The 23,730-nt window shown below is 42.9% G+C and overlaps 1 protein-coding gene across 1 annotated transcript in view; it reads right to left on the minus strand.

The window, feature by feature from the left end:
* TDP1 (tyrosyl-DNA phosphodiesterase-like protein) overlaps window positions 1-16,392 on the minus strand; it is a 172,896-nt gene extending 156,504 nt beyond the window's left edge. The window contains 1 exon segment of the mRNA XM_087388793.1: window positions 16,283-16,392. Coding sequence (XP_087244919.1) covers window positions 16,283-16,297 — 15 coding nt within the window. The 5' untranslated portion in view covers window positions 16,298-16,392.
* Window positions 16,393-23,730: the final 7,338 nt, after the last annotated feature.

Here is a 23,730-nt window from a genome sequence, read left to right on the forward strand (position 1 = left end):
CACTAGGTGAATTTGTACCTCCACAGGGTGTGGATGAAGTTGTCACGCAAGAGATTCAAGAGATACACGTAGCCAAAACAGTCCCGAATTGGTTGCTACAGACTCTCAGGGAGGGCAAGCTTGAGGCCCCATTGCCTGGCAGGACTCGTAGTGCAGTAAGGCACGCAGAGGGGGCTCTTTCAATTGAGACAACTTATGCAGGGACTCTTCTTGATGAAGAGGAACCTGACTCTTTTGAAGAAGCAAAGGATAATGTCCATTGGATGCATGCCATGCACAATGAATTGCAGTCCATAGAGAAAAATCAAACTTGGGATGTGGATTTGCCACCAGGTAAGCATGCCATTGGTACCAAGTGGGTTTTCAAGGTGAAAAGGAAGCCACCTGGGTCTATTGACAGGTACAAGGCAAGGCCGGTTGCCAAAGGCTATGCACAGAAGAAGGGCATAAATTATGAGGAGACTTTTGTGTTAGAATTATAGATATAATTCAGCAGTGACCAATGTTATTTAATAAGCTAGTTAGGGGCACTTTTCCCTCTTTAAGAGGTTTTTCCCCCTAACTGCAGTTAGTTCACTAACTATGGTTAGTGACTACTAAGGTTTTGTCACTAGGACAAAACCTTATCTCTCACACTTTCAGTTGTACTCTTTACACTCTTCTATTGCAACTCAGCTCTCAAGCTTTCAGCTCTCCAGCTCTCACTCTCTTGCTCTCTCTCTCTCCGCACTCTCTCACATTTGATATCAGAGCAATTGATCCCGCTCCCTGCTTCTTCCCCATTCAGCTCCAGCCTACAGCCCACGCTCCTGCTGCTACACCTCGCCCGTACATTCCGTACGACTGTACGGAATCCGTACTTGGTATCTGCACATCCGTACCTACTGTACTGCTCCTGCTGCATCCGTACCTTTCGTACCTGCAGTTTCGAAGTGCATCCGTACCTTCCATACCTGCAGACTCGAAGTACCGTGCGACTGTACGGCTGTACAGCTCATCGCTGTACAGCCCCGTACGTACCAACGTCGTCCGTACCGCCGTACAGATCTGCGCCGTACAGTTCCTGCACCGTACAGACCTGCAACATGTGTGGCGCCGTCGTCCGTACTCCGTACAGCTCTAGTCGTTCGTACTCCGTACATTTCGTGCAGTCATCCGTACAACGTACAAATTTCGTACAAGACCATACACTGATAGTTCCGTACTGTCAGCTCATTGAAGATTGAAAGTGTCCGTACACTTCTGTTGCAGGCCTTCTGTGCAGATTTTTATTTCTGCAGGCACTTGAGCAGTTAGTTTTTTGGTTGGCATTGTTTGCATATAGCCATTGTTTGGCTCAGTTTTTTGGAAGAAATTTGGGGCTGCACTTGGAGCAAACATTGCAGATTTGGTCTGAAATTTGGGGCTTTATGCTGAAATTGCAAAATTTGGGGCTTTCTGAGCTTTTGCCCCTTTCTGGTTGCAATTTCAAGCTCGAAATTTGGGGCTTTTGATTCTACAATACAATTTCTTGTAGAAATTTGGGGATTTTGTAATTACACTGCACTTTGGCAGTGAAATTTGAGGCTTTTGCAGACAGAGCTCAATTCTTGCAACATTTGGGGCTTTTGATCAATTTGCCCCTTTCTGGTTGCAATTTCGGGCCTATTTTGGGGCTTTTGTGTTGGGAGAGCAATTTTTGGAGATTTCACTTCATACTGCCTTTCTTGAAGTGTTTTGCAGCACTTTTGGCAGATTCTGGAGAGTTTTTTGATGCTTGGACAGATTTCTGACAGTGCAAGTACAGAAATCTGAGTTGCATTTACAGCCGCTGCTTGGCTGTGTTTTTGGGAGTTGTGCATTTCATTCCCAGTAAGGGAATTCAGTTTTGTATCTGCTTAAATCTCTTTCTCGAATATGGCCCAGCAAAATCAGAATGACTTCCAGTTCGGTGGTCTTTCACAGGAAGACAAGTTGGATGGTACCAACTACTCCCTCTAGAGTTTTATGGTACGCAATATTCTGATTTCTCGCAATTTATGGGATTATGTGAATGGGGGTGAGATCCGACCAGCAGGTATGGCACCTAATACCCCTCCTCAGCAAGGAGGTGGAAGAGGTCGTGCACATGGGGCAGCTGCAGAACAAGTTGTTGGTGCAGCTATAGCCACTACTCCAGAGCAGAAGGGATGGGATTCACGGGATGCCTTAGCTTGGGCATGCATCTCTCTTTCAATGAAAAGATTTATCATTCCGCATATCCGGTCGTGACCTCGAAGGCAACGTGGGATATTTCAGAAAGCATGTATGCAGCCTGGAATGATGCAAGGGTATCTTTCTTGAAAAGAGAGTTAAGTAATACACATATGGAAGAGGGTGACTCCATGTCAGTCCACCTCACAAAGCTACAGGATCTCAGAGAGCAATTGTTAAACATAGATGAAATTATTCCTGATTCAGAGATGATTACAACCACTCTGAATTCTCTTCCTGAGTCTTATCTCAGCTTTCATACCTCGCTGAACTTATCATTGAGGGGGGGTGCAAATCCTCTCACTTTTCATGAGTTGATAGGACTTCTGCTTCAGGAAGAGCAGACCAGGAAAAACTTGGCTTCACGTGCAGGTGAACAGGCTATGCTCTCAAAGTTTAAATCAAAAACAAAGGGACAGGCAAAGACATCAGTAAATCAGCCTTCCAGTGGGTCAGGACAGCCTTCACAAAAGGCTAAAAATGATGCAAGTAAGCCCAAGAAGAAGGGTTTTTGTCACTACTGCAAAAAGCCAGGTCATCACATTGTAGAATGCAGGAAAAGGCTTGCCAAAGAGAAGAAAAACAGCTCTGGTATGGTTGTTTCAGATTCAGCTCCTCATGCATCTGCTGACAGTGGGGATGCTGCAGCCAACTTTGTTGGACAGGATTATGCCTTTCTATCTTGCATTTCAGATTCTAGGCTGGCTGCTCCAGATGCTCGGGATAGTACAGCCACTTGTAGTGATGATACATATGCATTTTTGACTTGCAGTTATGACTCTTCTACGGATGCATCTGCTTTCAGTGTCAATGAAACACTGAACACTTGGTATTTTGACAGCGGTGCATCCAAGCACATCATTTCTAGGAAGTGTCTTTTTACTTCCTTGCATCCACCTCCTGTTGGTAAGAAAGTCACTTGTGCCAATAACTCATCATATTCAGTACGTGGCACAGGAGACGTTGAGCTCACTGCCATTGATGGCTCAATTTTCAGACTTTCAGATGTCTTATATGTGCCTGGTATAACCAAAAATCTTCTTTCAGTGTCCACTCTTAACAGAGCTGGATTTCAGGTCATCTTTGAGGATGACAAATGTGCTGTCCGAGACAAGGAAGATGATTAGCCTTAAGATTATCTGGTACTCTGCTGCGTGGGCTTTTTCAGCTTGATCTTTTTGAGAAAAGAGCAGCCCATGCTCTTGCAGTTTCTACCCCTACTGCTGCCATGCAGATTGCAGAATTATGGCATGCCCGATATGGCCACATGCATTACAACAGCTTGATGACACTTCAGAAGCATTCCATGGTTGATGCATTGCCACCTCTTGAGATACCTCCTCCACATGCCTGTGAAGGGTACATTTTAGGCAAGATGCATAGATTCCCCTTCAAGAAGGATGGTTCAGTTAAAGCTGTCCGCAAATTACAGCTTATACACAGTGATGTCTGTGGTCCCATGAGGACTCCATCGTTGCATGGTCATCTCTACTTCGTTACATTTATTGATGATTACTCCAATTTCACTTGGGTCTTTGGGGCTGAAGCGCAAATCAGAAGTGTTCATTGTTTAAACACTTTTCAGCCATGGTTGAAAATGAAACCGGACTCAAGATACAGACATTGCACACAGATAGAGGTGGGGAATACTTGTCTGCAGATTTTGATGCATTTCTGAAAGGCAAGGGTATTGTGCATCAGCTCACAGTCAGGCTGACCCCTCAGCAAAATGGCAAAGCTGAGAGGAAAAATAGAACTCTCATGGAGACGGACAGATGTATGCTGAAAAGCAAACACATGCCTCACAAATTCTGGCTTGAGGGTTTGATGTGTGCCAATTACATTTTGAATCGGGCTCCCACTAAGGCTTTAAAAACAAAAACTCCCTATGGGGTCTGGAATGGGAGAAAGCCTTCAGTGGATCACTTCCGAGTCTTTGGATGCCCTGCTTATGCTCATGTGCCAGTTGAATTTAGGCACAAGTTGTCAGATAAAGCCATTAAGTGCATATTTGTTGGGTACAGTCCAGAAAGCAAGGGGTACCGTCTCTACAATCCTGCTACACGCAAGATCATAGTCAGTAGAGATGTGATATTTGCTGAAAATTCAGCTCACACTCAGGCTGAATTTCAAATGCCTTCTTCTTCAGAGGATATCTTTGAGGGGTTGCTACCCATTGCCTTGGGTTCCCCTGCTAACATTTCTGATGCAAATCAGAATTTACAGCCACCTCCAGATGCTTTAGTTCCACCACAGGATGTCTTGCCCCCTCCACAGGCAGTGGAACAGGTGGTGCAGCAAGAAATTGCAGACATACATGCAGCAAAAACAGTCCCAAACTGGCTGTTACAGACTCTCAGGGAGAGTAAAATTGATGCTCCATTACCTGGCAGGACTCGCAGTGCAGCAAGGCACATGGAAGGTGCTAATTCAGTGGAATCAGCATATGCAAGTACTCTTCTTGATGAGGAGGAGCCTGCCGCATTCGAAGAGGCAAAGGACAATGTGCATTGGATGCATGCCATGCACGATGAGTTGCAGTCCATTGAAAAAAATCAGACTTGGGATGTTGTAGACTTGCCACCAGGTAAACATGCCATTGGCACACGATGGGTTTTCAAGGTCAAACGGAAGCCAGATGGCTCCATTGACAGATACAAGGCAAGGCTGGTTGCTAAAGGCTATGCTCAGAAAAAGGGCATAGATTATGAGGAGACATTCGCTCCTACATCCCGGATGACCACCATCCGATCAGTTATTGCAATGGCTGCACATTTTGAGTGGAATGTTCATCAGTTGGACATAAAAACAGCCTTCTTAAATGGGGACTTGCTGGAAGAGGTGTATGTCAAACAACCTCCAGGCTTTGAAGTTACAGCAAATGCACTTCAAGTATGCAAGCTAAACAAAGCTTTATATGGGCTGAAACAGGCCCCTCGTGCATGGTATGCCAAGATTCATGCCTTTTTGACCAGCAAGGGGCTGCACAATAGTCCTACTGAGAGCACCCTCTACATCAAGATGGATGGGGGGAAAATTTTAGTCATCCTTCTTTAAGTCGATGACTTACTGCTCACAGGGTCCAATGAAGACAAAATTGCAGATTTCAAACATGCACAGCCCAAAAACTATGCATTGGCAGGCAGTTAAGCGCATCTTCCATTATTTGCAGGGCACGAAGTCTTTTGGCTTGCTATTTCCCAGGGGGGGTGACTTGCAGATGCATGCCTACAGTGATTCAGATTGGGCTGGTGATTATGACACTAGGCAGTCCACTAGTGGCAATTGTTTCTTTTTGGGTAAATCTTGCATTTCCTGGCTGAGCAAGAAACAATCTACAGTGGCTACCTCATCCTGTGAAGCTGAGTACAGGGCAGCTTTCACAGCAACAGTTGAATGTGTCTGGCTGCGATGTCTATTTGCTGATCTTCATCTATCTTTGGAGGGTCCTTCTCCAATTCTCACTGATAGTCAGAGTGCCATTGCAGTGGCAAAGAATCCAGTGTTTCATGCTCGCACGAAGCACATTAAGGTTCATTATCACTACGTCAGAGAGAAGTTGCATGCAGGAGAGATCAGTATGATCTTTGTGTCCACACATGACAACGTTGCAGATATTTTCACCAAAGCACTACCACCTGAAAAGTTTGAGGCATTTCGCCGTGCCCTGAACTTATATCCGTTTGGTGATTGATCAGCCTTGTACATGACATTGGCACTGCAGGGGGGTGTTAGAATTATAGATATAATTCAGCAGTGACCAATGTAATTTAATAAGCTAGTTAGGGGCACTTTTCCCTCTTTAAGAGGTTTTTCCTCCTAACCGCAGTTAGTTCACTAACTATGGTTAGTGACTACTAAGGTTTTGTCACTAGGACAAAACCTTCTCTCTCACACTTTTAGTTGTACTCTTTACACTCTTCTATTGCAACTCAGCTCTCAAGCTTTCAGCTCTCCAGCTCTCACTCTCTTGCTCTCTCTCTCTCCGCACTCTCTCACATTTTGCTCCTACATCCCGGATGACCACTATATGGTCAGTTATTGCAATGGCTGCAAATTTTGTTTGGAATGTCCATCAGTTGGACATAAAAACAGCTTTCCTTAATGGGGACTTGCAGGAAGAGGTTTATGTCAAACAACCTCTTGGATTTAAACTTTCTGGCAATGCAATTCAGGTTTGCAAGCTTAACAAAGCTTTATATGAGCTGAAACAAGCCCCACGTGCATGGTATGCCAAGATTGATGCATTCCTGGAAAGTAAAGGGTTACATAATACTCCCACGGAAAGCACCCTCTACATCAAGAAGGATGGGGGGGATATTTTGGTCATCATTCTTTATGTAGATGACATGCTGCTCACAGGGTCAAATGAGGATATAATTGCAGATTTTAAGGCTGAGTAGAAAGCTGAATTTGACATGACAGATTTGGGCATGTTAAATTTTTATTTGGGGATCTAGTTTATACAAGACAAGCATGGCATCATCATGGATTGAAGGGATCCAGTTTATACAAGACAAGCATGGCATCGTCATGTCTCAATCCAAGTATGTGCAGAAACTCTTGGATAGGTTCAACATGCATGATTGTAAGCCTATAGCCACTCCCATGGAACCGGGGCTGAAGCTTACTATGTATGATGCAGGTGAATCAGTGGATGTCACACTTTACAGTCAGGCTGTTGGATGCCTCATCTACTTGTGCAAAACACGGCCCGATATTCAATATGCAGTATCTCAGGTGAGCAGATATATGCACAGCCCAAAGACAACACATTGGCAGGCTATAAAACGCACCTTCCGTTATTTGCAAGGCACAAAGTCTTTTGGCTTGATGTTTCCCAAGGGGGGTGACTTGCAGATGCATGCTTACAATGATTCAGATTGGGCTGGAGACTATGATACCAGGCAGTCCACTAGTGGTAATTGTTTCTTTTTGGGCAAAGCTTGTATTTCTTGGCTGAGCAAGAAGCAATCTACAATGGCTACTTCCTCATGTGAAACTGAGTACAAGGCAGCTTTCACAGCAACAGTTGAATGTGTTTGGCTGCGACGTTTGTTCGCTGATCTTCGTCTCTTATTGGAGGGTCCTTCTCCAATTCTCGCTGATAGTAAGAGTGCTATAGCAGTGGCAAAGAATCCTGTGTTTCATGCTCGCACGAAGCACATTGAGGTTCATTATCATTATGTCAGAGAGAAGTTACATGCAGGGGAGATCAATATGATCTATGTGTCGACAAATGGCAATGTTGCAGACATCTTCACCAAAGCAATCACGTGAGAAGTTTGAGGCATTTCGCAGTGCCCTCAACTTATCTCCTTTTGGTGATTGATCAGTACCTTGTACACCACATTGGCACTGCAGGGGGTGTTAGAATTATTATTATATTCTAGGCAGTGGCCAATGTAATGTAAAAAGTGGGTTAGGGGCACTTTTTCCTCTTAGAGGTTTTTGCCCCTAACCACAATCTAATCTCTAACTACGGTTAGTGATTAGATAGGGTTTTGTCACTTAGACAAAACCCCTCATCTCTTTCATTGTACTACACTTCATTCAGTCCACCTTTTCAGTGACCCACGTTCAGCTCACTCTATCTTGCTCACTCTTGCTCTCATTGTTTTCTCACAATGGTATCAGAGCAACAAGTCGTCTAAAAGCTTGGACCTAGAGAGTGTTTCTGGCAGGCATGAACAGTTCAGAGTTTGCTGCTGGTATCAGGCCTTCAATATATTGTCGCTCAAGTAATATTCAATCTACTTTTAAAATTTCATGGTTGAAACAATATATTCTAGGTGATCTTGATGTTTAGATCTAGGTGATTATGTTCCTAAAATCAAAGATGAGTGTTTTTCTCATTCCCGAGTGCATTCTTGATCACTAACAATTTGAGACACGTCATCAACTTATCTCTTAGTTCCTTGTTTAGTGGCGTGATGTTGATAGCTTTGATGATATTGGAAAACTAATTGCATGTCATGTGTGATGAGTGAGACCTGCCATATAGGTGTGCCCACCAAGAGAGAGGTATAGTGAATTAGTCCTCTCAATGAATTAGCAGGCTGGTTTAGGGCCTAGTATAGGCCACAATATGGGCCAGTAACTAGACCAATAAATGGCCAGCTAGAGGCCAACCTAACACCCAGACTAGGTCGGGTTAACCCGACCAAAAATGGGTCCGGTCAGTCAGTTAGTTAGGCCAGATGAGTTGGCTGGGGACCCAATCCGCCGGTCAGTTAGTTCTGCCAAGGCTTCCCCTATAAATAGGGCCCGCTTGCCACACTTTCATTATTCCATTTTATCCACACACACTCCAGTTGCTAGCACTGCAAATCCATGCTATTAGGCGAAGTAACCATTACGAAGGAGGTCTCCCCGGCACAAGCCTTAAACAATGCTTATGAAGTGTGGTCCAAGTTGGAGGATCTCTATGCTCGAGATTCTTCTATGTGGGCTGTCACGTTATAGGGTCAACTCTACAATCTTGATTGTTCTGCAAATAGTTCTATGCAGCCTTTTTGGGCCTTGCAAGGGTCCTAAGGGATGTCTCGGTTAGTGAGTTGCTAAATAATTTTGAAGTTAGTTCATTTGGTCAATTTGACCATGCAAATTGTGGTTAGTATGAGCTTTAAGAGTGCATAGTAGTAGTCTAAGAGCTTCTAATGTGTTTAGAGTTTAAGGTTTTTGTTTGCTTGTGGAGGTCCTAAATGCTCTTGTCTTTTGTTGTGGAGATCCTAAATGGTTTGTCCTTTATTAGGTATTTCTCTCTAAAGATAGAGGCTCTCTTTGTCTCTTATATGACACCACCTTTATATTACTCTTGCCAAAATAGGCAGCATGTCCCCACTTTTATTTAATGGTCCATCCACCACACACCTCTTTCACCTCTTTTCTCTCATCTCTTTCACTCATCGACCTTTCCCCATATTGCTTCACCTTCACTTGCTTTTTCTCTTTTCCTTTCCTTCCAATTTACACCTATCGTTTCCCTTTTACAAGTTATTGGAAATATTTATGGAGCTACTTTACACTTAGACTTATGATGACACTCCAAAAGGCAAGGCCTTAGTGGAATCCCCACCTTGTTTTTTTTGGGGGGCAAAAAGAGTGATTATATTTTTATCAAAAAAACTATGCAGCCATTTTTAATGAAGGCCGAGGTCATTCATGACCAACTATTGGCAATGGGTACCGCCTTGTCCTCTGCTCAATTGGCTGCACTTAACCTCTCAAAGCTTCCATAAGAGTATAATATGGTTTCTCGAGCGTTGCGGTGCCAAGTCACGAAAAATCAGTTGGATTTCAACGACTTATGCTTCCTTCTCTTGGAGCAGGAATTGTCACTGTCCCATGGTAAGCTGAACGTGTCTCATGGTGGTGATCAAGCACTTTCGACAATGCAGAAGAAAGGTCGGAGCCGGTGCTATGCCGATGGAAGAGTGGCAAAGGATTGTCAATCTAAGGACAAAGGCAAATCTAAAGACAAGGACACGACTTCATCAACACAGGCACAGGATGACACGTCAGGTGATCCGAGGGCAGCTCTTGCTTAGGAAAACTAGACCATACCTGCTTTCTTGCAGTACAGTAGGGATCCCCCAACATGCTACAGCCAAAGAGGGCATATGGGGAGGAGATCAGGCTGATTGCAGCTCCTATAATGAAATCTAGCAAGTAAGGTAAGCTTTGGAGTTGGAAAGAAAGAAAAGAAAGAAAGAAAGTTTATTAAAGTCTTCGGAAGACCGATGGGTCTATGAGACTATGAAAATCCTGATACAACAAGCTGTGGTAGTGGAGCTACTACAAGAGCGTCCATACCAATGCAAAATGCAAAAATGCAGAATGGCAGTACTAAGTCCTAAGTACAACATAGTCATGTCGATGGTCGACTATATATCAGTCTCAACATCGTCATCAATATCATCATCATCAATTGGCAACAGCAAGATATCAAGATGGATGAGGCAGTGGAGGCATGAAGTCGGCAATAGAGTGTTGTCGGCCACTCAGAGGTGCGGTCCTGGCACGTCTCCTGGTCATAGCTCTGCGTCTAACCAAGGTCAGGTCAATCAGCTGGGGACCACTTGTCAAATAGTTCTGCCAAGGCTTCCCTATAAATAGGACCCCCTTGCCACACTTTGATTGTTCTATTTCATCCACACACACACCATTGCTGACATTGCATTTCCATGCTATTAACAAATTTATATTAGCTCAACATGTATCGCTCTCTCTCTCAATTACTCTCTCAAGTTTATGATCTTTGAGATAGTTGGTAGATTGATCAGGTCACCATCCCACACTAAACGTGCCGAGCCAATGCCTTACAATACTCACAAAGGAGGGTCGGTCCCTCTTGAGTAAGCCAAGTCTCCATATGTTTTGGGACTGCACTCACACATTTTCTATCTATTGCGCGTTCATATATTTTTTGCCATTTTAGTAAACTCTTATTTGGCTCTTACCCAAGCCTTTTTTGCCTACATGCTTGTTGCCTATATGTGCAAGTGTTGTGAGTGTTTGGACAGACCTCATCCACATGCTACCACTACTTCGGAACTCGTCTATCATTTCTAAGACCCTCTCTATGTTAGAGATCACTACCTCACATGTGACTCGTGAGACAGATGTTAGACAGTACGTGGCCTTCTCCGTGTAGCTGAATGACGAAGATGTATTCAGCCTTCTCAACAAAGACGAAGTAAGCACAGGTATTCGGACTTTTAAACAAAGCTGAAGCACAAAGAGGTATTCAGTCTTCTCAACGAAGCTTAGATTGGATTCCAGAAGGCAAGAGTCCTAGATTGGCCCTAGACAACACATAACCTTGCTGACAACCCAAAAGATAAATCAAAGCTTTGATTCGTGGGTTGACCCTCTAGCTGGAAACCAAAAGGTAATCTCTCCATATGATTGCCAGACTGATTCAAGGTATTTGTCACGGCCAAGCACAAAGGGAGACTGACTACGTGACTGCAGCGAACCTCTCCGTGTGATTGCCTGACCTTGTTAATCCTGCTCCATGTTCTTGAGACAAGGCTAAGCTACATGATGTTGTGGCCAATCGAGTTCAGAGCCAACGCTGTTATGGCCAATTGAATTTAGAGCAAGTAGTTGAAAACACAACGTTGTTGCTGTTGCTAGAGCAGCATGCTAGAAATCGCTATAGTTGTTGTTGAGACTAGACTTAGCGGCTAACGTAGTCCCAAGTTTAAGTCCGGAACCAAGAGACTCCTGTTGGAATTCTTGGACGTTGATGGAGAGACGAGACTTAGCGGTGTGCTAGAAGTCACAAGTCGAGCAGTCAAGTCTAGAGCTTAGCAGTGTAATGTCATCACAAGTGAAGATCCAAAACTAAGGTGCTAAGCTAGGCTTAGTACACAAAGTCGGAGCGACATGCTAGAAGTCGCACAATTGGAACAAAAGGGCGAATGCTGGAGCAGCGTGCTAGAAGTTGCATAATAAGGGGATCCAGAGTAGCAAGGGAGCTTATGAAGTTGATAGAGCACACAAGATTCCACTGAAGCCCTTTGAGAAGGCATGCAAGATCTACACCCCCCCTCCATACCTGCAATCTAAGTGCTATTGTATATTCTAACAAGGTGGAAAGGATTAAAGCTCCTTGATAGGCTTGTGTGATCAAGAGCTCCTTGATAGCCATCTGTAATCAAGGAAGCATGTGATCATGGTTAACAAATTCGACATTGTTTCTTAGCATACATTGTTATGTTGTTTTCGGTAGCGGTCGAGTGTAGGACCAAAGAGAGACTTTCAAGATCTAGAGTTCCCCGATGAAGAGTTTTCTGGTGCATAGCCAAGGGAATGGATTTCAATATGGTGTCAAAGCGTGCTGTGTTTTTCGACATGGTATTAGAGCCTTGTGTTGCTTTCGTAGTCTAAATCGACGCTGAACAAAGTTCCCTCCAAATCGAAAAGCTCAATGTTGAGTAAGTACCGAAGCAATGTTCAATTGAGTACCAAAGTTAGAAATTGTCACCTCAAGATGGCTAGCCAGTTGCCCATTCCCAACTTTGGGGAAACCGGCAGTTCCAACCATCCACTTTGAAAGGTGAAGGTCTAACGTGACCTCGCTGTCAAAGGAGTCAAGCAAATCACTACAAGGACATCAAGAATGTTGCCGAAGCGGTGACTACTGCAACGGATCCTATTGCCCTCCAAGATTGGATAGTGCGGGATGCAAAGGCCTTGGCGATTTTCGTTAGCACTACGACAAACGTTGTCCGACCACACATATAGCTTTATAAAGCATCAGCAAAGCCATGGAAGGTGCTAAAGGAGACATTAGAGATAAATAACAAAGCCCAAATACTCAACCTCGAGACTGATTGTTACAACATGAAGATGGACAAGTGAGATTTATTGTTGCAAGACTACATCACAAAGGTGAAAGTAATTAGAGATCAAACCACAATAATTAGGGAATCGTCGTAGATTGCCAAATTGAAGCTGAGAAAGCTTCCCAAAGCTACAAAGGGTTCATGATGACCATATTCACACAACAGAGGTCAATGCCGATTACTTTCAAAGAGCTAGTTTCGTTGCCCTTGCAAGAAGAGGCCTAGGAGAAGAAAGATGGCAACTGTGGAGACAAGGCTTTCCTGAGGATTTCACATCTGAAAGTCAAATCCAACAAGAAGCATAAGACATGCTTCATTTGCGAAAACAAGGATATTTTGACAAAGATTGCCAAAACAAAAATGTAGGTCCACAGCACGGCTCTAGAAAAGCCAAACCCGATCTGCCAAATGCAAAAATGAAAAATGTCATCAAGGATGACAAACATGCTGCCCGGGTGACAAAAAGGTGTTCTGAACTCGTGGCAACCCCGATGGGTGACAATTGATACATGGATAGTGGTGCATCCAACCTAGGAGTGGTTCTAGACCCTTGCTGGAGTGGATTCCGGATCCAATGTCACGGTGGGTGACAAGTAAAAGTATCCCATCAAGGGAATCAAAACGGCGCCATTGAAGACTTGCGGGAGAAGACAAAGTACTCAGGGAGGTACTTCAAATCTTGAAGCTATATATACAAGTATGCACTCTCCATGAGCCAACATTGGATAATACCTAGTAGATTCAGCCGAAGTTGAAATTGGCTTACAATTGAAGATTTCCGCAAAGCTTAGGTTTGACTCCTTGTGGTGGTTGGCATCATTATGGATGGTCTGGCAGGCCCCACAAATCCTTCGACTGGATTCACCCACCACACTCTGTGCTCCAAATGCATCTTATTGGAGTAACGTTCTACCTTCTTTCAATTGCAGACATCTTGTTCTGCTGCTTTCTAAGCTTATAAAAGCAAGGCTATGAGATCTTCCTCTACCCCATAGCCTTACATGCATCTTTGGATATAAGAAAAGTCAATTGCTATAACTATTTGATCATCTAGATTAACTTGCCTTGGCTTCTAGTCAAGGGAGGCAAGTCCATCGTAAGATCTCAGACTCTTCAAACGACGTAAGTTGGCATTCACAAAGACCAATCTGTTAAGCTAAGTGGCTCTACACCAGTGTAATGAACGACCAATATCAATTACAATCATGACTTATGAGCGAGTGCCTAGATTAACCTACCTTTGCTTCCAATCAATGAAGCCCGATCCATCGTGCGATCTCAAACTCTCCAAAAGACACAAGTCATGTGCACTAACCTATTGATCTAAGTGGTGCTCAACCTATGTCATGAAATATCAATATCACTTGCAGTCATGAATTAGCTGTACTAAATGAGCATTAAACAATGATACGTACAGTTTCCTTTTCTTTGTACTATGTTTGCAACATGCTCCAAGTATTCTCTACAGTGCCTGAGGTGCAGTCCTAAGAGACAACACGAACAGTTGCTTCTACAGATCGGTATTGAGAATACTAACTTGTCCGACCAAGTGACAAATAGCAACCCATTGACGAGCACATGATTTTTTCATTCACTGGCCACTTCCACAAGGGATGCAGCAGCTCTGCAAGACTGAAGTGTAATGTGAATATTGTAGATGAGTCTCTGACTCGATGGCACATGTGTTGTCATATGAGTCTATGAAAAGCGGCAGTCTAGGACAGTTAAACGTGAATTGCATTAAGATTCAAGAAACAAATAATCAGCTGCCCATGTGGCAGCCAGATCCAAAGTGGATCTGCTGTCACATGCAGCCCACAAGTGTTGGCTTCATGCAGCTCATCTTGCTGCCCACATGGCAGCCCCTATATGCTCAGATATGCCAAGGCAGCCTCTACGTCTGCTCACGTGGCAGTTCACTGTAGCCCTAACTTGGGCCCCATATGTGGGGAGTGGACCCTCCTTTGGCATTTTCTCAATGACCCAGTCTGGGCCTACACCTGCCGATCAAAAAAGGTGCTCCATTAAAACAGCGGTCAAGAATGCTTCACTCTCACCTGCAGCTCTTGCATCTCCATGTCCCGCTGTCTGATGGTGTGGCACTAAACTTCCACATGTCTTAACTGATTATAAAATACCACATCCTCCGGAAACCACTCCATCTCATCTACGGTCCATCCAAGAGAACCTAGATCACGAGCCCTTGACAATGCTCCATTGTATATCTTTTCCCTACCTTCCTCTTGTAGAAACAATGGTCCCAACTTGTTGAACGTCTTGCCTCTGCACTTCTTACTGTAGTAACCCAACCCACTCAAGCTCTTGGGAAGCATGTTAAGCATAAGGGTGGCTAACTAGTTCATGTCTACCTTCGGACCAGCTACCACCCCTTGATCCCTGAACACCTTCACTTTCGTGAGTTGGTCATGCACTGATTCTCCTTCCTCCATCCTCGTAGTGAGCAAACGAGTCTAGAGCAATAGGATCCTAGCCAAATTATTTGTCTCATACAGGTCGTCTTTCATAATGGTATAGCTTCCAATGCAGCGTCCAGTGTGAAGAAGGTTGAAGGAGTGAGAGGACAAAGATTCCCCTATCCACAATAATTAGAACTACCTCAGATGGAAAAAGAAATGATATTGTTCAAAAGAGCTCATACATTGGGCTCACAGGTGTAACTATCTTCCTCGTTGGATCCACTGTTGGCTTGGGGCTTCAGCTCCCCACCTTCCAAATCTCTGATTGGGTCCTCATCTTCTCTTTCCACAACAGGTAATTGCTCCCGCCTCCTGTAGCAGGTACGGAGCTAATTCGTTGCCGTGTTAAACGTCATCCTATCTTCACATCGTATGATGGGCATGTGTGTGGGCAGTAATACATTTGCCTACCTTATTGCCCTGCTCGGGTTTATCCACAGTCCCAAATTTGAAGCGATTATCCTAAAGCAATGTACTATTTTCTATGGTGCTGTGACCGTCTTTAACCTCACATGTTATCAAGCACGGTTGTGATCTACTTGTGTCATCAAATTCTAAGGACATAGCAGGTTTTCTCTGGCTGATTTTAAGCGACCTTCGGTGTCATGGAGACGACTGTTGCAGTCGTTGGAGTACATTATCAGAACATATAAAGTAGATTTCTAAAAAACTGCTGAATTCTATGCGAGGAATTTACGTATCCCAGCGCATAAACTTGAATGGCCTTTAAGCTAGAGCCCACAAGAACACGTTCACCCAATGGGACAGATTACGGAGTGACAACAATGCCTTCGTACAATAAATTTTAACATATATCGTTGATTGCAAAATGTATCGTCCGGCACTAGTGTCCACGGTCGTTGCGTAAGAGTTAAGTTATATGTTTGATTAAGGATGTTGCCCTTATGTTTATGCTTTTGTTTCGATGTTTAGAAAATTGTACTAATTTGACTAAGCAGAAAATGTCAAAAAGGCATACGCACTCGCTATAGGACCAAAAACCTGCAGTACTTATGCTCATGCAGCAGGATCCAAGGTTTTAAACTGATGTAGCAGAAACTCTTTCGCTAAGAAAAGTGAATATGAAGTCCAGAAATCCGGATGCCAACACTATGCACGTAGATGAAAGAGGCATTCTGCATAGATTCTTTTTCCATAAAATGAACCAAAAGCAATGAGTTGGAGGAGGTGAGATAGAAGGCAGAGCAAAGGACAAACCCGAGAGTGAGCCATGGTTGTACGAGCGAAGTGAGATGCTCTTGCTGGGGCTGCATGGGGCTTGGTGAGGAGGAAAGAAGCGTGAAGCGCAAGAGAGAGAGAGCGTTCGAGCAAATGGGTAGAATGGAGGGAATGCAAACTCAAAGACTTGGGGTTGGCGAAGGACTAGAGGTTGCTTGATTAATTTGGTGTTCCCAAAAATAAAATTCATTCATTAGTAAAAATCACGGTTTGATCATCACGGGTGAGTGCGAGGAGGAATTTTCTACCAAAAATTAGATATTCGTTGCAATTGATCCACATTTGACGATTGTCACTAGCACATTTTTTGCTTTCTTTTAGTTCTCTCAATACAATCACCAAAGCCTAGTGGCAACAATACCATCCTTGAGGGAGAAGATAGTGGAGCTTCTTTTTTTAACTTGAAACATTTTTCGACATTGGGAAGGCAATCCCCCCAAATGTGTATGGTTGTCTACGTAACCAAGGTAGTGGAGCTACTAAAATAGGTATGTATGGATGTCTAGGTAACCAAGGTAGTGGAGCTACTAAAATATGCTTCAACATCGAGGCAATCCCACCATCAAGGCACCAACTTTTTTTTATAACTAAGATCTTCCAACATTGGAAGGCAATCCCCCCAAAAATGTAGGGTTGGCTTTGACTATATAATACAAAAGCATATAATAAATATAAGTCTCTACACTACTTGAATTTGCAAAATCAATAATCTTTTCTTTTCCCCAAAAAAAAATCAATAATCTTACAAAGAGAGGGGAGAATAAGTATTAAATTGTATACACTTCTCACTATGTCAAGAACCCACCTCTTCAAAGCATTACACATAACCAATGCATGACCAACATGAGAAAGGGGGAGCCTATTTGAGTGTCCTCTTAGTAGCCCGTTCTAAAGAGGGCATCGCTTTTAATGTGCTTTGGTTTTTACAAGGAGTTGCACTCCTCAAAACACACATTAAAGGATGCTAAAGAGCATATATATAATAGTGTTTAGGATTTATCAATATGTATAATTTTTAAGTGAACGTTATAAAGCTAGGCGCTCATTTGTGTTTGGGACAAAAAGCTAGCCAACGTATTCATTATTTATTTATTTTTTAACTATGCCTCTATGTTGATCGCCAAAAACAACTAAACTTTGACAAGCTAGATCTTTTGATTGACAAATCCAAAATTGGATCATGTAGCATAAGAAATCAAATGGCAAGACTTGATTTAGATAGTTATCATGTTTTTTGCACCATTTAGTAAAGCTATAGGCATCAAAATTTTGTGAAGTTATGGCTAATTTTCTCCACCAAGTTTAGAGCACAGTTTGGCAAAAAAACTGCTTTGAAACCTTGGGATTTGCGGAGGATATGCTTCTATATTGGCAGGAACTATTGGACGATTCCACGCTTGAGAGGGGTATCTTGGACGACTATGAAGAGGTTTTGATTGGATAAAAAAAACAAGAGATATGATGGAGGAAAGCGAGGCAAAAGTTGTTTACTGGGGTGCCCATGTTAAGCTATCATTTCTCAAGAGTGGGGATGGTAGGATAGCCCACTTAGGCACTCATATTTCAAAGAGGTCTCTAGGGAAAAAAAACATTGCTATGAATTGTTGGTGTTAATAGTGTTGTCTTGATTCTTATGGAAATCTTCACAGCTCGATGATATGTTGAAGTAGGTGCAAAAAACACAGTCTAATTAAACTAATCAAGCTAATAGTTAAATTAATCAGAGCTACCAGAAAACAAAACAATTTCTGCCACTGGGGTGGTTTAGGATAGTCACAGCTGGTTCAGAGGGCCCTAACAATTAGACAATAATAACATATTGCAGTTCATTTCTATATTTCTATTCAACCACAATTTCAATCACGTGATTGTTGTCAGGCTAGTTTAGGACAATCACATATAATCAAGCTAATAATTAAACTAATCAAGCTACTAGTAAAACAATATAATTTTAATTTAGGAGAATCACATATAATCAAGCTAATAATTAAACCAATCAAGGTAATAACTAAACTAATCAAGCTATTAGTAAAACAAAACAACTGAGATGGTTTAGACCTTTTGGGCTATCATCTTCCTAATTAAGTGTCCTCCACAAGATGACTCATGGAGTTCCTACAAGATCAAAGGGATTTTGTTTGTTGTACACAACATCAATCCCTCAAGGCCCCTTCTTATAAAGTGTGCCCCTAATGATACTAAAACACTACACTTGTATGATTAAATTACAATTCTGGCTTTGATCATATCCCTCTTAGACAAACTACCTATGCCTCTCATAGAGCTCTAAAGGAGTTGCGTGCACAAAATCTTATTTTCCATCTAGATCTCACAGCCCCACTCCCTCCTAACGCCCTCCAAACCATCCTTAGCCACAATCTCGATCACTGTCGTCCCATTCTCGCCATGTCCTATTTTTCATTAGATCTTTAGCCATTAGCCTCTCTCTCCTTCACCCCTCTGACCTCCAAACTCTTGCCGCCCATCTCATTTTGCTCAATTTCCAAGCATGTTGTCGTGTCATCACGGAGTCCACAAGCTATCCTGTGGACGATGATGTGATGCAATTAGCAAAGCCTGAGGAGCTCAGCCCGTGGGTTTGCACCCTCTATAGTCTGCAAGCTGACATTAATTGGATGTAGACCTATGGCCAAGCCTCCGCAATACAATCTCAAGGGCATCTTATGGCTTACCAGTCCACCACCTACGATCCCCTCAACATTATAATCCTCTTTAACTGGGTGCTACAAGCTTTCCAAGACTCAGTTGAGTCGTGAGCAATTTTGAAACAATACGTGTAGCATATCCCGAGGAAGTAGCCGAGGAGGAAGTCCAAGAAGCCATCTCAATATTTAATTCACCATCCAACCTCCCCCACCCCCCCTTTCTCACACCAATCTACCTTAATATTCTTCCAATGCCTCTAAGACCACCACTGCATAACACGGGACCTCCCTGTCGATCTCATCTACTACTCCTCCGGTCGACCTCCCTGAAGAGGCCCTCAACACGCTGCTCAAGGTAGCCAATTTCGTACAGACGCCTACCGATACAACGCCCATAGGCACAGTGGAGGAGGAACCCACACCAATTGAAGATGATGAGGTTCCTCAAGATCCTCCCTCCTCCCCACCCAAAAATGTACAATGGAGTCCCGACCTGCATTCGTTCCAAGAACGGCCAAATAGTGCACTCATGCACCATTGGAAGCAACAACTCGAAGGCTTCCACTTGCACCTCTATAAAATCTTGCAGGTGCACCCCCTCACACAGATTATCACCCAGTCCTTCAATGAATGGCAATGCACCCATCCAAAGTGCACAAGAGGAGGTTACCACCTCGCCCCAGATGCTCCAGTTCCACTGACCGATGCCGACGCCGGTCAACAACCTCGCTGGCGCATCCCCTTCCTCAAAATGGAGCAATTTTGGCAGTACTACCATAGTGCCCACGTCGATGGACTTGGGCATGCCAATGGAATGACGATGGACTTGGGCAGAATTCCGCGAGCTCCAACAACGGGACCCTAATAAGTTGTACAATTTTCCTAAGTATATCTTGCCAAAAGACATTGTTGACAGTTCTGGTGCGATGAGCACATGTAGAGCAAAGGTATGAGTAAAGGGCAAGCTACCACATGGCATGGAGGAGATATCCCACATGTGAGCAAGCATATGGATGTAAGTACCCTCACCTATAAAAGGGAGGCTCATTTGAAGTAATATCAATCAAGCACTTTGCACTATCTCAAGATTCTCTTTATGAGTCCAAGCTAATCTATCTTGGAGCCTAATTGACTTGAGGTACATGTCATGAGCACTCTCTTCATCATGTTTCCACACATGTTCCATCCACCTTAGAGCGCTCCATAGATCCTGAGGCACGCATGTTTTCTCATGGTATCAGAGCATAGGTTTAGCTCTCCTAGTTTAGCTCATTAGTAGTTCACTAGGATTGCTCCCATTCCTAGATTAGTTTTAGAATGTAAGATTAGTTTTAGATCTCTAGAGTTCTTCATTTAGAGAGTTCAGTTCATTGTGAGCTTGAGTGCTCCTTGCTTCAAAAGATAGGGAGAGAGGATCAGAAATCTAATTTTGAGAGAAAGGTAGGCTTTTAGACCTCATTTGTGTGAGAGTAGATTACTTCTTCGGCGTCCATAGCTCTACTCTTGAATTTGCATCTTAAAGCTCAAGGACAACGACCTCCAAGGCTTATGTGCAGCACCCAAGGACTCGACAACCAAGGCTCCACGTCTCCTCTACACTAGGAATGACCGAGCCTCCATACGCCTCTATGAACTAGAAGCTCTAAAGCTCTAGGTCTTGACAGTAGCTTTGCATCTGAAATTGCAAACATCTTGGTCAATCGTCAGCCCTCCACCCTCGAACAGCCAACCTTCTGCTTCATTAACAAGCACTCAACAAAGGCAGCCTATTCTCTAACAACTACTTTCCCCTTCTCCTTCTCCCTCCCTTCTCCCCTCTCTTCTTCCCTCTCCCCTTTCCCTCTTTCTCTCATGGAAACACATTGCAACAATCCGGAAGCCGCTTGCATGACACAAGTGGATGGCTCGTGCTCGCATTGCTCTCACAAGGAAGTAGCTTGGAGTGGAGGCTCCAACAGCATCCCTTCAACATCCCCACAACATGTGAGTCACCGTTGAGACTACACACCCTTTCATAGGGAGTGTATAACAACGTCTTGAACCTAATGCTAGCTTCAAATCTATGAAAAGTTGAGCCTTACAAACACCAAAAAAGGAACATAAAGTATCTTTCAGAAGAGTGTAATATGTGGCCTCCTAGGAGACACTTTCTTAAATTTTTGGCTATCTAGAGGCTTATTGACAAAGGGAAAACAAAGGAGAGACACATGTGGGTACTATGTGGAGGAAGTTGAGCTATAGTTAGGAGGAGCTGCAAGTGAATTGCTCTGAGGCAAGTTGGAGCTAAGTACTAAATAGTAAACTAAGACTAACTTAGCACTTAATACTAACTAATAAACTTGTGACTAATAACATACTAACTAGGTACTAAGTAGTAAGCTAAGACTAATGACTTAGAATTAACTAACTACTACTACTAACTAGCTAGATGCTAACTACTGCTACTAGCTAACTATTTACTGCTAACAACTACTACTACTAGCTAGCTACTACTACTAACTACTTCTAACTATTTAAAAAAACTAATTCCAATGTGCAAACAATGACTAACAATTACTAGTGATGTAAATTAGAGTATACACTAATGACTACTGGTGACTAGACTCTACTAACTACTACCAAAGTGAACTAGAGTCCAAGGATTTTCACAAAGATCAACTATGATCTTTATTGGTTGACTGGCAACAAAAAGGGCCACTTATGGCATAGCTGCTCCATGATTCATAGTGATCGCTACCCCATGGGCAATCAATTGTGATCTCTTCATGCCTCATTATGAGGAGTAAAGGGTGCCCATCCCCATCCACTAAATAATTCCCCATCTCCTAGTAGGTCACTCCATCAAAAGCCTTATAGGAGTCCCCACTATCTATTCTTCAAAGGGCACAAGGAAGGGTTATAAAAGGTCAATGCACGATGAAGAGGCTGTAGGAAAGGTGAAGACCAAGATTCAATTCATTTGGCCATTCTCACATATGCACAGAAGATACAAGGATGTATGTGGTTAGTTCGGCTTATATGACCTTGTAAGTTTTGGTTGCGATTTAAAAGCATTAATTATGTTCGCAGATATCATAGTATATATTTAAATAGAGTTTTTAGGTTTGTTAAAATTTTAAGAGGATTCTATGTGGGATTTAGCATCATAATGTGTTTGTGTTTGTGTCTTGACATGTTTTAGCTAGCCTGACTGGTATCTCTTTAAAGGCCTCAAAGGCCACCAATTTTAGTTGAGAGTATTCAATTGAGCTTAGGTGCCTATGATAAAAAGTAATAAGTCTTCAATGCTATTTGTATGGAACTCGAAGAAAATAATCTATTGAGGTTATTGACGTGCAAAAGAGGACCTATGTCAATCCCCATTGTAGGCATGTGTTTTGTGTCTTGAAGCCATGCTGAATCATGGATTGTGGTAATGCATATGAAGGCTTTCACGGAGGACATGAAAGAGCCAAAACAATGGATAAATGGGGCTCCAAGGAGCTATATTTGCCGATTTCTTTGTCCTTTCTAAAGGCCTTCCAAGGGCGTGATGTTGTCTTCCACTAGGTAGAAGAGGAGTTCTTTGTCTTTTTTTGTGTGTATAATGGGGTCTATGAAGGGGTCCATAATTACTTAGACAATGGTAGAGGAGGCTTCATTATATGAAATTATAAAGTATTGATCGTGGTTTGTAAGCAATAATTGCATTAATAGATAGGACCCATAAAATGCATAAAGTGCATAAAGACAAAATTTTCCCATTTGCAGAGGAATGTGCAAAGCTCTTTCGGGGAATTCAAGGTTGGTAAAAAAGGAAATAGTAGGCTTTTGAGTAAAATGAATACATTTAGCTAGATGCATGTATGTTATGTTTGAGGATGAAGTGTTGGTACAAAGTTGGCACTTCAGATGGTGGCTGTTAATTTTTGCTTCAAGGTTAAGTTGACATCCTTTTTGTGTTGGCATTAATTGTAAAGCGTCTCGTTATTTATGGTTCTATTGATATTCTCTTTATGTCAATTCTTAGGGAATTACAACAAAGCTTATCATGCCAATCCAATTACAAAGTCAATTCTGCTTAATAATTGAGTAGAACGTTTACATAGTTGATAAATTAGTCATCAAATTCATGATTTTAGATAAATTATGTCCCCATGGTGTTATTAATATTCCAAGAGATTTACCACCATTGCAAATGATGGCTCTTCTCCTCTCCCCTCTTCATATTTTGTCATGGTGTCAAAGCTCCCTTGCCTTCCGCTAAGGCATTGAAATCCTTGCGAGAGTGATTGTGAGCGCATTTCATTCTCTTCTGTTGAGAGAAAATTCCATCCGTTTGAGAGAAATTTTCATCCATTTTCTTTAAGAAATTTCCGTTTAGCTCTTTGAGAGAGAGAGATTTAGATTGTGTGAGATTTGAGAGAGTTGAGAGAGTTATATATCTGCTGAGAAAGAGAGATTCTGAATGTGTTCATTCTGAGAAAAAGAGAGAGGTCTATAACCTACAAAGTAAGTAAAGAAAGCTCTCCTTGAGAGCTCAAGTGCCTCTCCAAGGCAACTACCCAAAGCTTTGAGGCCCGAGCTCCTCCATCAAAATGGCAAATCAATAGCCTACAATGCAGCCCTACACAACTGCTAGCAAAATGAGCCTTACTACAAGGTTCAAATGGTAGCAGCGGCATCAACAAAGAAACAATAGCTCAATTCTCTATTAACGCATGCCTCAAGAGGAGGGGAGGAATGGGGGGGGAGATCGGGAGGAAGGGGGGAAAGGGGGGG

This window comes from Dipteris shenzhenensis, chromosome 17 (assembly GCF_047967505.1).
Source record: "Dipteris shenzhenensis isolate YYH24624 ecotype China chromosome 17, Dip_SZ_1.0, whole genome shotgun sequence".
In the NCBI taxonomy this organism is placed as follows: Eukaryota; Viridiplantae; Streptophyta; class Polypodiopsida; order Gleicheniales; family Dipteridaceae; genus Dipteris; species Dipteris shenzhenensis.